The 15,486-nt window shown below is 49.1% G+C and overlaps 1 protein-coding gene across 1 annotated transcript in view; it reads left to right on the top strand.

Moving 5' to 3' along the window:
* The window catches only part of babam2 (BRISC and BRCA1 A complex member 2), a 306,288-nt gene that overhangs the window by 259,737 nt on the left and 31,065 nt on the right, over positions 1-15,486 (top strand). Inside the window, exon 7 of the mRNA XM_039749544.1 lies at positions 1,449-1,558. Within this exon, the coding sequence (XP_039605478.1) occupies positions 1,449-1,558 (110 nt within the window). The remainder of the gene's footprint in view (positions 1-1,448; positions 1,559-15,486) is intronic.

Raw genomic sequence — 15,486 nt, 5'->3', positions numbered from 1 at the left:
GAAACTGCCACAAGGGCGACCCCAGACAGCTAGAGCTGTAAGACGGGAGGCAGCAATGGCGCCTTGGTTGAAAGGCACTATATGAGCCCAGATGCTTTACCCTCGCGTCTCCCTCTCATTCTCTACCGGACGCTCGTCGCCAGTCTCCATATCTCTCAGGGTGAAAGGTGCCCAGATGTATCATGTGGTGTCCCTTCTGCCGCGGCCAGCTTGTGAGAAGTGTCGGAGTGCCACTATGAAGGGCGCTTCGTTTGTTCGTTCGTCCGTCGAATCGACAAGGACCATCTAGTCATCTGGTTGACTGATGACTTGCGCGGCTGACTTTGTTTATAGTGAGAACGAGTTGCGCAGTGTCGACCTCACTCTCTCGTCCGGGACCACCTGTATCCAGTGGCAAGACCTAAGTCATGACGACCGGAGATGGGTACGGATGCAGTGGATGACCAAGATGTTCTACGTGCCTCATCTTGCTCTATGCACTCCACGGTGCATTGCTGTAATCACCTTCACCTCCGTTGGACCTAAGTGATCTCTTCCGCAGGTTCCGCCGATGTCCAGACTTCGCCTGCGTAGGTAGGCAGACCTAGTTCACCGAGGGTTTGGGCCCATCGGCTACCCTCACCTGGTTTAGCCGGCCAGTGGAAGCCGTTGTCTGGGGTATGGCTGCTGCTGCGTGCTAACAGCTGCCGGGAGCCACAGGTGGGAGCTGAGTGACAGGTGAGGACCAAAGTGGACAAACTGCTCCCGGGAGCACCACGTGTTCCCCCATCTGAGGTACTCCCTCTTCCTGTACACTCCATATACCCCAAGGAAGGGCGCTATATACACTAAGGACTGACTACGATGAGGAGCGCCAGTGCATGTATTGTTAAGTTGGCCTTTAAAACTTTACGCGACTGCCTTACCTGGAAGAGCTGAGCTGCAGCTGAACGTTTCTGTCTGCTTTCCCAAAGTGGCCAAATGATAAAAGGCCACGAGATAAAGGAGGGACACCAAAGAGACGGGGCACTGAGGTGACGCCATCTCGGGTGGAGGGTGCAGGTGACAGTCCTGGCTGACCTCCTTGTCACCGTATGCTACTGTACTGCCTTTCTATTGTGCCTCCTTATTTCTGCACTCTACATTACTATAATTCAGTTTCTTGCCTTTGTATTTGACACTCTGCCTCTGTATAGCGCCTTTCTGTGACACGACTTGTTTGCTGTGCTGTACTGTACAGGATTTCTTACAATGTGTATCACCTTACTACCCTTCTCTAGCGCCTCTCTGTAGCACACGTGCCTCTAACGCAGTTGTTCACGTCCGTCTTTACCTTACTCCCTCTGTATAGCGCCTCTCCCTTTGCTCCATTGTGCTCTGCTACCATTTAACCTGCAGAGCTTGTGAGCCCCCCTACTCACCATATGCACCTCTTCATGTCTTGTTTTTTTTTTTTTGTTTGTTTTTAGGACACCAGTGTGGACCCTGGAGAGGACGTTGCTCTTTTGTCGGTCAGTTTTGAGGACGCGGAGGCCACTCAGGTGTTCCCCAAACTCTATCTGTCCCCTCGCATTGAAAAGTAAGCTTTTGGATCTCCTACTTTTTCTTGGTGTCGTCCTAATTTGATGTGTAAGCTGGACTGGTCAGCTCGTGTCTTTAGGGTACTCATCAGTGACTCCACCATGAGCTGATGTCACTTGCACGCTGCTCTCCAGACGTGTGGGCCTCCGCATATCGACAGGCCCCTTCTGTCTAGTTATGTAATAAAACCCATTGCATGTAAAGAATACAGATTGATCAAATTGGAAAAAAATTACACAATCATAAATTATTGGTACTGTGAACAAATCTGGGCAGTTTGAGAAAACACTTGGGCCTGACGGATGCCTACCCAAATTTTATAGACAAAAAATAAAAACTAGAACATTCTGGAAGGCCTCTGTATCTGCCTTTCTCAACCAAAATAATAAAATAAAACTCCCTTAAGCTGTGCACCCTATAGGCCCATTTCTTTGTTAAACACAGACTGCAAGATAATGGCCAAAACTCTCAGTAGCTGTCTAGAAAAAGTGCTGCCTTCTGTTATTTCACAGGACCAGAGAGGGTTTATTACGGGAAGGCCCCTCTTCCTTTAACCTTTCTGTTTATTTCTTGTAATGTTCACCTTGACAACGTTGTCGTCATGGTTTCATGATGGCGGATGACCTTCAATGGCTCAATGCAGCCACTTACTGGCTATGGCCAGAAGGTCACCGCTGCAAGAAGAAACGTGTCGAATTCCAATCTTGATGCTTTCATAATCTCAGACTCTGCAAGTGTTAGAATTTCTTCCTATTTTGATTTTTTTTTTTTTTTTTGCAGCATTCCTGAATTTTTTGTGACAGGTATTCAGTTTGTGGTTTCTTGCTACGTAGGAGTCGAATCTAACATTTTTTTAGGTTACGAGAGTTAAAAGTATTGTTCATTGCACCCTGATGTCATTTTTGTTTCCTTGTATATGTGGTGTCATTTAGTATAAATACATAAATCGAATATCTAGAAGGGTCTGGGGAGGGTAGAGGGGGGCACCCAGGTACCCTGTTTAATAAAAGGGAAAAAACAGAGCAGTAATAAGGATATCTGGGGTCCTTACAAGTGTCAGTCTCTGAGAGTTTCTCCGTCACGGAGGTCATTTGTGCTAAATGAGTGCAGTCTGAATGGACGCCGACTCCTGGTGCCATCGCGGTGGACAGGGCAGGACCTCCGGGGTCGAGCCAGAAGTGATTGATACGCTCCATCTCAGGACTCGTCCTTGGGTGAGTGAGCTTGACTCTCCTACTTTGATGGAACTACTTAGACGTTCCCAAGTGCTGATGTGCGACAGTCCTCCACGTTTTGTTACTCGATGCCAAGGTGGTGCTAAGCAGGTGATAGCCGGCTCGTCATGCCAGTTGTGTGGCGGTATAAAGGGTCAGCACCATTGACTTCCTGGTTATCCGAGATTGCGGATGAAAACATTTCTAGTATTTGTTGTGTGCTTTGTCTGTGAATTTGAGTTACGGGCTACGATTTCTGATTTCTGTGTAGGTTTTTGATCAAAGGTTGGATTGATCTTTGGTTTTGGGTTTTCACTCGTCTCATCTTCTGATCGCTACTTGACTGATTGCTGTTAAACAAGATGACTTCTGTTAGGGTCGCAGCTGCACCTGCTGAGTTCTTTTGCTAATTTAAAAAACAGCCATGAATGTATTGCTCTACAAGCCCACTAAAGTAATGCCATTCCTCAGAGTTTGGGACCCCGTTGGCATCATGCTCAGCGATTGTTATTTTGCCGTTCACCTGATCGATGGCCGTAACACAACAAGGAAGTGGAACAATGACCTGTCGTGGGGCTCAGTTCTCACAACGTTATTGTGTAACCTTCACATCCTCAATTTGCCCTCAACAACATCATGCCAGTTCAGCTATGCCAACGATGTGGGCTTCACATATCAACAAAACAAAAACAGGGGATCCAGAGGGTGTGTCTCCAACTATCAGGGGATTCCCACTCCTCAGCCCCCCTGGTAGACCTTATACCAGGACGCTGGAGAGGAGACTCCGCCCAGTCATGGAGCCTCAGACCCAATGAGGAACAACGTGGACTCCATAGAGGCTGTGGAGCAGCTCGGTACCCTGGAGGGTCCATGGGGGGTCCACCCAGTCGGTCTGCATGTGGTGTGTGGACTTTGAGAAGGTGTACTGTAGGGCCGTGTTCCTCGAGGGATTCTGTGGGGGCTGCTGGGAGAGTGCAGGGTTCTGGGGTCCCTGATAATAAGGGCTGTAGGACCCTGCATAATCACAGTGACCAATGTGTCTGCATATTCAAAACAAACATCAGCACCGTTTCCAGTTATCGTGGAACGCCAGTCCTGCTTGTGATTTTCACGGAGAGGATGCTGGCGGGTTGTCCAGTTCGGTGGCCTTAGACTCGCGTCACTGCTCTTTACAGATGACGTGGTCCTGTTGCCGTCATCCAACATGCATCGTGTGAAGCGGCAGGGGTGAGGGTCAGCGAGGCCATGGTCCTCAGTAAGAAAAAGGTGGTCTGCCTCTCCGAGTGGGAGGTGAGTTACCACCTCAAGTGGAGGAGTTTAACTCTTTCAGGGTGGATGTCGACTTTTGTCAAAATTCAGGGGTAGGGAGCGGTAATCGGCTGTAAACTGCGACAAGACTCACCATTACGTTTTAGTTCGGCTCACTCTGCTACAGAGAAAGTTAGCTTCGTTGATTTGTCCTCGACGTCCTGCACATGCATGAGTAACGAAGAGCAGCTAACCTTCAAAATGGCGTTGACACCTGACGAGAGACCAAAGCAAAATACTCCGTGGATGACGTTCTGCGTATTATCGCTGAGTCGGACTCTGACTTGTTGGACTCCAGTTTTAATGTAATTGATCTGAACCGGCATCATGTGATTGGTCCCCCGCTGATCTTTGTGCTTCACCTGTTCGTGTGGCTGATTCGCCTACAGTAGCATTCGTCACTTACGATCATAAGAGGGACAAACTAGATTGAGTCACTCTGCGACTGCCACCGCCGTGTGAAAACAGCCAGGCAGCCTGCCCGCCGTGCATCGAGCCGACCCCGTGCAGCCACAGAGACTCCTGACAGCCACCGATGGCGGCCACAGCACGCAGCGACAGACGTTTTATGTTGATTTATGTGTGAAACCGTTGCTCTCTGCGCCTTTCAGAAAACTGAAGTTTTAAGGAAAAAATATTCAGCCCTCAAAGAGTTAAATACCTTGGGGTCTTGTTCACGAGAAAAGGGGATAAGGGATGGCGACATCGATAGACGGATTGGGGGCGGCGAGCACATTTCTGCATTTATCAGTCTGTCATGATGAAGAAGGAGCCAAGTCTGAAGGTGAAGCTCTCGATTTACCAGACAGTCTGCGTCCCTAACCTCACCTCTGGTCATGAGCTTCGGGCGATGACTGAATGAGAAGAAGAAGAATGAGAACGCGGGTACACCAGGCCGACAGGGCTGGGCTAAGAAGGGCAGACGTCTGGAAGAGGCTCGGAGTACAACTGCTGACCGTCCGCATCAGGAGCAGCCAATCGAGGTGGTCGAGGCGTCTGAAGTGGACGCCTCCTGTGGAGGTTTAACAGGTAAGACCTCGGGGAGGAGACCTCAGGGGGGACCCGGGGCTCGCTTAGATGTTAACATCTCCCAGAGGGCCTGGAAACACCTTGGGACCCCACAGTATGAGATGGAAAGTGTGGCTGGGAAAAGGACATGTGGGCCTCAGACACCCGCTCTGAGGTAAGCGCTGCAGAAAGAGATGAGATGAGACATCAACACAGTGACATTCATCACGAGGAGTAGTGACGACTGACCTGCTGATCCAAGCGTTACAAACACAGCCGTTTCCTGCTTCCACCTTCATCATCACCTGGCCAATCAACAATTGAAGGGGTCCATTAACAGAACAATACTGAAACTCAGTTTTACCCCCACATTATCTCAGGGTCTCACGTGATCGTACCCTGACATCGTCCTTGGCCCCTGTGTACTCAACAGAAGAATACTGCGACCCCTCAACATACAACTGAACACCACCATGAAAACCACCACAAGCACCCTGCGCTCAACACCTACTGAGTGGCTTCCTGCCCTCCGTCACATCGTCCCACCGTATCGCTGGCACAGACAAGTTTTGCTCCGTGAATGGGAAACACACTGAACTGACCACGCCTGCACGTGAATACGCAATCTGCCAATGCCCACCTTAAACACCCAGGGGTGCACGGCTTTGCAAGAACAAACACTGTAACCCACCGAGCCTGAAAGCAGGGCGTTTATATGACAAAGTTCACTCTGCCACAGACCCCTAATGTGCTTCACCACAGATAGATAGATAGATAGAGGAAGGCACTATATTATGAATAGATAGATATGAAAGGCACTATATAACAGATAGATAGATAGAGTGAAAGGCGCTATATGATAGATAGATAGATAGATAGACAGATAGATAGATAGATAGATAGAGTGAAAGGCACTATATAACAGATAGATAGATAGATAGAGGAAGGCACTATATTATGAATAGATAGATATGAAAGGCACTATATAACAGATAGATAGATAGATAGATAGATAATGTGACTCCATACGTCAGTATCAGCAGTGGCCCTGCCGACACTGAAAGGACTGCCAGTCTTTGTACCACCTGGGCACCCTCCTGTCCTACACCAGTTGAACTCTGTTGCAGTGCCCACAGTGATGTCCCTGTAAAAACCCCCTTTTTGCCACTCACACCCACGCCATGTTCCTGCCAGTTGGATGTCACAGCGATGCCAAGTGAGACGCGTTTGGCCAAGACGAGACCCTCGCACACGGCTCGTCTTCAGTCCGTCCTCTGCCAGCTTCTTCTGGCTCCTTTAATTAGATCACAAAAGATCAGATGGAGGCGCGGGAGGCCAATTAAGATCAGAGCCAAATTAGGACGCCTAGCAGAGCTGAGAGGAGGGCTGCCATTGAGCCCGCCGTGCTCGCCCGCTCCCACTACACTCGGCTCCCTTTTTCGCTTTTCATCAAAGGGCCGCTCCGGTGGTAATTGTTCGGCAGAAGCCGAGGATGATCTAATGCTTCACCCCTTCCCAAAAATGCCAAGGCCCATTGTGCAGAAAATGATTTCCTTTGAACTGCAAACAAGGGACGTTTTTATTTTCCATGCTGTCAGTGGAGAAAACCGGTGGGAATTTACAGGATGAGGGACCCAGCGTGGACACTGCACAGCTGGACGTGTGAAGCCACTCTGTGAAGACACTCTATGGCAGCCATCACCAGTGAGACCTTGCAGCCTGACTTTTTTATCCTCACCTCCTGGCACCCCACGTCTGTGCCGAATGACACGAGCAGCAGGCACTTGGCCAATTCGCGCAAATCAACGAGGAAATGCAAAACTCCTGACCAAGCCAGGGCCGATGGAGGATGAGGAGTTGCTCCCACGTCCGCACTGGAATGTTGGCAGCTTTGACGCTCTTAGTAACGGTGATCCATCAAGACGTGGCCTTCACCTCGGAATTTTATTTGAAAGTTTGAACATTTTAGAGTGGTCACATGACCCTTTTTCCAACTAAAATACAATTTGCTCAGTTGAATTCAAGATGGTGGGTGGACAAACTGCAAGGGGCCAGGAAGAACATTTTGGGCGCCAGCCAGGCTGCCCCTTGTAATTGTGGGTGTCGCACCAAAACAGAAAATAGCAAATTAAAATACTTTTGGTTTGCTCGGCACGGGAATCAGACACATTGAGCCAAAAATGGAACGCAAGTTAGTGGGAGCGTCACCTCCGTCACCTGCTGGTTCTAGAATGAGCCACTGGAAGGGGCGGGGCCTGTTTGGGGATGAAGGCGGGGCTGAGCTTCCTCTTTGGACCGCCTCACGGATGTGCAGGTAGAAGAGAAGGCCTTGTTGGTGACAGCGCCCCCTGTCGTCCCGGGGTGGTACTGCTTACCTCGATGGGACCAGGAAGGGTGACCCCCCAGGAGCACATGTGTGACAGCAAATATCTGATAGATATGCCCACTGGTGCAATGGAAAACAGAATGTTTGCGATCAATCCAGCATTTCGGTGGTCCCAGGCGTTTGAATCACCACATACAGTCGTGTAAAAATAAACCAAAAAAGAGTCGACCCAGAGAGCGGAGGGTTTGAGTCGGAAGGCCCCGTTTAAGTGGTGGAATTACGGTAGAGAAAGTGCAAGAATGTAGGATCAAGCCTACAAAACGCGAAAAAGTGTCACCAAGGGAGGGGGTGGGTCACATCTGAGGGGGTCTCTGTCCTCTACAAATGAACAGCCACTTCTCGGGGGGTCTCCCTGAAGGGGCCGAGTTTCATTGTGCAGGAGTGTTCATGAAAGGCACTTGAACCTCTAAGGGGGCTTGTTTTGTTCATGTATACAGGCTGCCTGTGTTATGTTCCATGTGGTTTGTGGGGGGCCGGGAACCACCCTTAGCTCTATAAACCTAGAGGGTCTCCCACAGTTTGTGTAGATAGATAGATATGAATGGCACTATATAATAGATGGAGTGAAAGGCGCTATATGATAGAGTGAAAGGCGATATATGATAGATAGATCGAGTTTGGTATAGTAGGCAGGATTAGATAGCTAGATCTGAAAGGCACTCGATGATAGAGAGACAGACAGGCAGGCAGGAATTGTATTTGTAGTGCAAATTACTGGATTTTCCAGCTGCTTGTTCCATTTTTTGACTTTGCCTTGGATTTCTGTATTGGGGTCTTATTTGACTTGGGTGGTCTTTCCTTCAGACGGTCCCTTTAGGCTTTTGTGCACTACAGAGATGGGTTTGTCACTTCAGAATACATGTTTTATGTTGTAAAGGTTAGTAGCCGTGTTTTTGAGGGGTGTGTGCTTTGGGACTCCTCGCTCTTTGGGTCACACGCTGTCCCCCTACTAGACGAGTACCAAAAAGGCACCAGGATGTCAAACGTGTGGCATGTAAACATCAGCTTCCCTAACAATCCCTTCACCACCCTCGCCTTCCCCCGACACTCGCTGTGCGGTTTGTCATGATGGGGACCTCACAGGTGACAACAACACACGGTATTGCGGGGGTCCCCCGCCCGTATTCCTTTGATGCGACTAGATGAGGGTGCAGTGAGATGGCGCGGCGCGTCAGGGATCCTGAAGTAAGCTGCGGTGTTTGCTCTGAAAGCTGGCATCATTACCAAAGTCAGAAGTTGAGTGCCAGTCCAACACCGCTGGCTGGTACAGGCGCCATATAAGAGCAGCTCGAGTGTGAAGTTCTACAACCAGAAAGCATCACTCGGGCACCACAGGAGAAGCCTCACTGAGGAGGAAAGGCCGAAGGTGCAGAAATCGCAGCCCCCCAGTTTGTGTCGTAAGCCCAAGTGAATATCCACATCGCCGGGGGGAGGGTGAACAGAGAAGCAAATCCCCGAACACAAAGGACGTGCTGATACGCTTACTCAGTGTTCAAATTCGGCGAGATCTGCGCTAATCTCTTAATCGCTGCGCCTCTGAGCCACGTTCTGCCTTTTTTTGTACTCTTTATCCCAAAATAGCTCCTCTCTTAAAGATTTAAATAGCGGGATTGCGGAGGTCCTTACGAAGTGCCAAAAGTGCGTAGGAAGGGGGAGGATCAGAGGAACAAGGCAGGCGTCCATCACGATATCCAGCTTGAAGAAGAGCGAAACGGAGGACACGGCAAACACCTTTAATGTCCTCGCTAATAACGTGTTCAGCAGCCAGGCCACTGCCGGACACCTCGGATGTGACGAGAGTTACAGGACGGTGACAGGTGTGATTGTAACGCCAGCGTGCGGGCACAATGTAGTAAGACTGTGTCCTTCTGCCACGTCAACCAGTTTTTGGGGTTGGCAGCACGAGAGTCACAAAGGTGCAGGTCATGTGCAGAAAGGGGACATCAGCGGGACACAAATGACCAAAACGCATGAGTGCCGGGGACAGCAGAGCAGCTGAGCTGCACAACAAGCAGAGCAGACCTCAAATTAGGCGACGTAATCACCAGGCTGAGCCTTCTAATTATAGCCCAATCAGCCATCATGTGAGACAATGGAAGGCATAATTGGGGGGGAAGACAGCAGAGGCGTGCCGGTTTGTTCTCGGTGTGACGGCCGATGGTCCGCACAAGGACCTGCGTGAGGCCCGAGGAGACATCGAGTGCCGGTTTGGGGGTCCCAATGGACTCGTCCACATAAACAGACTGCTGAGAAATCCTTCTGTCTCCAAGTATGAAATGGGGGGCACTTCTGCTAGAGGTCATCATAATAAGAAGACGCCTTTACGTTTATATAGCGCCTTTCTCAGCACTCAAAGCCCTTTATAATTAGAGTGGAGAGCCAGCGGTTTTAGAAAGGTGTTGGACCAGGAGATCCAGAAAAACAAAGATGAAGATGTGCTCGCCGGGACTGAAACGTCAATCTCAGAGCAAAGCAAACGTTCACAGAGTCACTAAGTCAAGGTGGGGTCTGTCCACAAAGCTGCAGGGGGAGGGGGGTGGATACCAAAACTGACCTTTGAACCTCAATGACAGCAAAAGTCATGACCTCTGAGACCACACCCCTGGCAACAGGAAGTCAAATCCTAACAACAGGACTCCCAAAATGGCCTCGTCACCAGTTGGAAACAACACAAAATACTGTTCCGATTCCAAGTACTAACTGAATTCCAAAGTAACAATCTGGGTTCCTAATTCTAATAAAGTCAAAGTCAGTCAGTCAGTCCGTCAGTCATTGTTCAACCCGCTATATCCTAACTACAGGGTCACGGGGGTCTGCTGGAGCCAATCCAAGCCAACACAGGGCACATGGCAGGGTGCCAGCCCACCGCCGGGCACACACACACCAGGGATAATTTAGGATCGCCAATGCACCTAACCTGCATGTCTTTGGACTGTGGGAGGAAACCCACGCAGACACGGGGAGAACATGCAGACTCCACGCAGTGAACCCGGGTCTCCTAACCACCACCACCGAGCTGCCCAAGTTTCAAAGTTCCATATATAAAACTTGATACAAATCTGGTAATAATCAGAGCACTTCATGCCAGGCCTCCCAAAACTCCACAAAAGGCCAGAGGTGACCTCATCTTCAGGTCCAGGCCTCACCCCAGGCAGCCTGCTCTCAGGGTTCAAGCCTTCACCGAGTCCAAAACACAGCAAGAAAGGGTGTGATGCCCCCTAAAATGTAAAATATAAAGGCAGGACCCTAACCCAACCATAGCCAGCCCCTAGGAGACTCGCCCCAAATCCAGTTGGCCTTCAAACTTCTAACTCACAGAGCCCAGACAAGTGAAGCTGGCAAAATGGCCAGGAAAGACTCCAAAAGTAGAATAAAAACCCTACAAGAGGAGGAGGACCGAAAACCTCGGCTTGTGCACAGAAGGGCAACTGATATGAAGAAAAGAGAAAAATACAATCAGAATACTCAAAAGTAGCCTGTAAGGCTGTGGTAAGCTAACAAGTCTGACGCACAATCCAGAAGATCAGAACCAGCAAAGTAATCTGAAAACATCGGGAATGCACGGCCCTCGACTTCCTGGTGTATCAGGTCATCACTTGCAGTTACGTGATGTTTCTCGAATCTCGCATCTCTTTGCTTCTGCTCCTAACTAATTGATACGATACGATATCGATACACAATCATTTATATCCATTTATAATCAAACTTTACGCTAAAATGAGGAGGTCGAAAACATTCCCGAGATCACGTGCAAAGTAAAAAGAGTTACAGTCATCTGAAAACATCGATAAAGTGTTAGTATGAGATAATATTCATAAAAGGTAAAACTGCATTTAGTGACATTTAAATAAAACCAAATATCATAAAATGAAATGTATTACCAGAAACAGCTCATCGTTCCCACTACATCCTCATACTCAATGTTTACATGAAGATGTATAAAATAAAATGAATAATCGGTATGTGTTTAGAATATCGGGTACACATTTATATTGCCATGATATCAAAAATTCAGGTGGTTGTTTGACTCAACCGGAAGTCGTATTTTATTTATTTCTCTCAAATTTCATGATCCGTTTGCTTTTTATCATTATAAATATCTAAACTAATTTTGAATCATCTTATCTGTAATTCTAACCATAGTTTACTTGAACATTCCTAAAAATATTCAGTTAAAGTACCAGAAGTGGCTCAAAAGTTGGTAGTCGACTCCTTATTTTTGATATAAAGCAGGTGTAGAAAATCTCACTGACGAGGAGGTCAAAGCGTTTTCAGTTATCGTGTTTACAGACGCAGGGGAGTCGCATTGTGTCTTTGTGGACCTGGAGAAAGAAGATGAGAGGGTGACTGAGAGGAGCTGTGCTATCGTATGAGGAAGTCGGGAGTGGCAGAGAAGTACGGATATGAAGTGTGACTGTGGTGAGGTCTGCGGAGGTGGGATTCCATCAGGGATCGGCTCTGAGCCCCTTCTTATTGTCAAAGGTGATGGACAGGCTGACAGATGACATTAGACAGGAGTCCCCAGTGGACTGTGATGACATTGTGATCTGCAGGTGGAGGAGACCCTGGAGAGGTGGAGATATGAGAGGTTGAGGAGAGGAATGAAGGTCAGTAGGAGCACCAAGACAGGATACATGTGACTGAATGAGAGGGAGGTCAGTGGAATGGTGAGGATGAGGGGAGGAGAGTTGATGAAGGTGGATGAGTTTAAATACTTGGGATCAACAGTACAGAGTAATGGGGATTTTGGAGGAGAGGTGAAGAAGAGAGTGCAGGCAGGGTGGAGAAGAGTGCCAGGAGTGATTTGTGACAGACGGGTATCGGCAAGAGTGACAGGGAAGGTCTACAGGACGGTAGAGAGAGACCAGCTGTGTGACATGGGCTGGTGACGGTGGCACAGGAGACAGAGCTGGAGGTGGCAGAGTTAAAGATGCTAAGATTTGCATTGGGGGTGACGAGGATGGACAGGATTACAAATGAGGACATTAGAGGGTCAGCTCAGGTGGGATGTGTTGGTTTGGACATGTGCAGAAGAGAGATGCTGGGTATGTTGGAAAGAAGGATGTTAAGGATAGAACTGCCAGGCAGAGAGGAAGGCCTGAGGGGATGTTTATGGATGTGGTGAGAGAGGACATGCAGGTGACGGGGGTGACAGAGGAAGATGACAAGGACAGGAAGATATGGAAGAAGATGATCCGCTGTGGCAACCCTAACTGGAGCAGCCAAAAGTAATAGAAGAAGTGTTTATAGACACAGACAGACAGACAGAATTTGAAATTTGGTATTTTCAGATCGTGGAGGTCTAAAACGTCCAGGCTCATCAAAATTTCGAGGTTCACTTTTTTCACGATTCCTTGCCCTCCTCTACACTACGTATACAAGAAAGTAAAAATGAGAAAGTCCAACGACACCTCACAGCGGCTCCTGTCCTCACTGAGTGCCCTCCTGCTTTGAGGCGTGGCCTTAAATAGCCAGAGGGGGCGGGTTGGCCCCGCCTCTCGTGGCTCCACCCACATAGCACGAGCAATGGACGAACTTCATTTACAGCTAATGGTAAATACGTAACAATCTGAAAAATAAGAATTGAAAAACAATGAATGTATGAAAAACACAAAAAGACGGGTCCATACGTAACATCATGCCAGGCATTTAAATTATGAACTTCAAAATGTTCACAGAAATGGAGGAGAGGAAAAGCGTGAAAGCCTCGGATCCCCAGCAGCACGACAGTGTGATGAGTGTCAGCCGCTACCTTAACTCGGAACAGAATGACTGTCGTCATGAGGCGGAAATACGGAAAAGAGGTGGGCTTCAGTGAAAGTGGCTGACTTTGTCTTTGTCATCGTTGGCCTCCTCTTTAATTATTTATTATTTTATTATTAATCCTCTTTAATTATTTTAATCTCCTCTGTCGTCAGCTGGCCGGAGTTCGTTAGTTACAAATTATATTTACTATTTCAGTTTTGTTGTAATTGAGACCCCAGGGCTGACAGATATGTGATACTGTATGCCAACTGGCCTGGGCACACCGTGGTATTCCTGCGGAGGAGTTGGTGGCAGTGAAAAGGGATTGCCGGGCACCACTCTGCTTAGCCTGCTGCCACCGTGAACCAAACCCAGATAAGTGGCAGGTAACTGAAGTGGATGTGATATTTTATATAATATGGATCACAACGTGGCGTGAGTATTTATTTATTTATTTAAGAAATGAAATCCAATGCTGTTTGTTCTTCAGCACTCTTGAAGGAGTAATCTACCCGCCATGGATGGGTAACTCCACTAGTCAAAGTGCTTGGCGATGCCCGGATATGCAGTACGTACCTAATGGGCTAAGAAGAACTGAAGAAAACGAAACCCAGAAGAGGTGAGCACCAAATTGTCAGTCCTTAGATGTCAGACAGCCACCGTGCCCGCCGGCCCTCAGTTTATGTGTACCCTGCACTGAGTGTCCACCACGTAAGGGCTACCCAGACCCCTTTCTGTGCTCTGCTGGTTGCGATGGCAGCCCGACGGCCCCCTCTGTTCTCCCTATCAGTGAGACAGATCACACGCCATAAATCATCATTACATTCTCAGTCGGGGACAACAAAGGCAGCGAGGGGGACGTCCTGAATGGCCGACCTGTGGCACCACTTCCTGGTCTGTTACAGAGGGGACGGCTCGACACTGAGGTGCATTGTGTGGATCAGGAAACGAGCCGCTTGGGAAAAACGAGAGCCGGGAGGCCACGAGAAGATGAAAGTGCAGGCGGCCAACAACAAAGTGCCAACATGGTGGGATACCGAGAGAGGGGGAACAGTGACGGAATAAAAATGTGCCACTCAAGATCTGATGGTCAGCTGGGGCCGCTCTCATCATGACTTCCGGGGTCAGACATGTGTGTGAGAAGTGCTGTCAGCCACTGGCAGCCCCACCTCACCTGCACTTGACGACTATGAAGAGGGCCACCGTGTGTGTGTGTGTGTGTGTGTGTGTGTGTGGCACCGTGCGCACCAGCGAGGCTGTAGTAAAATGGTGGGCTTTGACCGATCCAACGCCACTCCGTAGCCTAGAAGAGACAGCACTTCCTGAGCGGACCACCTCCCTCCGTTGTCACCACACTCTTCAGGGGGCCCGTTGAGAGCGTTGGGACCGCCTGGTTTGGGAACGGCAGTGGTCTGTCACTCCGAGGTGCCACGGCACACACACCTGAAAAGAGCGCATTCACAATGAACCGCCAGGAATTGTGGGAGACCCTCTGCATTTACAGGCAACAGAAATGATCACTGGGACCCCTGTAGGACCCCCCTGGCACCTCTCTACCCAAAGTCGTATCCAGAAAGCCCACTCCAGCTGTCTTCACAGTCTCTTTGTCCCACGACCATGTGGCAGGGGGCTTTCAAAGCAGGCTCGGCAGTGCGGACCCTCAGAGTCTGTGCTCCTGGTAGTCCGTCTCTCAGTTACAGCTGCTGTCCTTGTTGTCAGTTGTTGATACCCCTCAATTATTTATTACTCCGTCCCTGTGTTCAGTTTCCTCTTATGTGTTGTCAAAGATGAGACAAAAGAGTCGCAAAAAGGTTTGGGGCGGCCATCCGTATAATTTGTTCCTGGCTACTAAAGTGTCGGATAAAGAGGACAGATGTGTCTGCGTACAGAGTCGAGTCCAAACCAGAACTGACTCGATGAGGCAAAGGTGGCGGTTTTAAAGCAGAGGATAGGAAGTGATGTCATCAGGGCCGGAACAGGAAGTGACGTCATTGGCCCAGAAACTGTAAGTGACATCATCGGGACCAGGCAACATTCTCCGTAATCGGCCTGCAGTGGAAAGAGAGAATAGATCAGCACACGCCGCCACCTCCTGGTCTGGTGTGAAATGACCTCAATATGTGCGTCTCAGGAACTGCAGGTCTGACATTGTGGTCAGCAGCACAGGAGCACCGCAGGGGACTGGACTTTCTCTGGTCCTGTTCAGCCAACATACACCAGATTTCCAATACAACTTGGAGTCCTGCCACGCGGAAACGTTCACTG

This window comes from Polypterus senegalus, chromosome 3, assembly GCF_016835505.1.
Source record: "Polypterus senegalus isolate Bchr_013 chromosome 3, ASM1683550v1, whole genome shotgun sequence".
Classification (NCBI taxonomy): domain Eukaryota; kingdom Metazoa; phylum Chordata; class Cladistia; order Polypteriformes; family Polypteridae; genus Polypterus; species Polypterus senegalus.
This window is presented reverse-complemented; position numbering and strand designations above follow the sequence as displayed.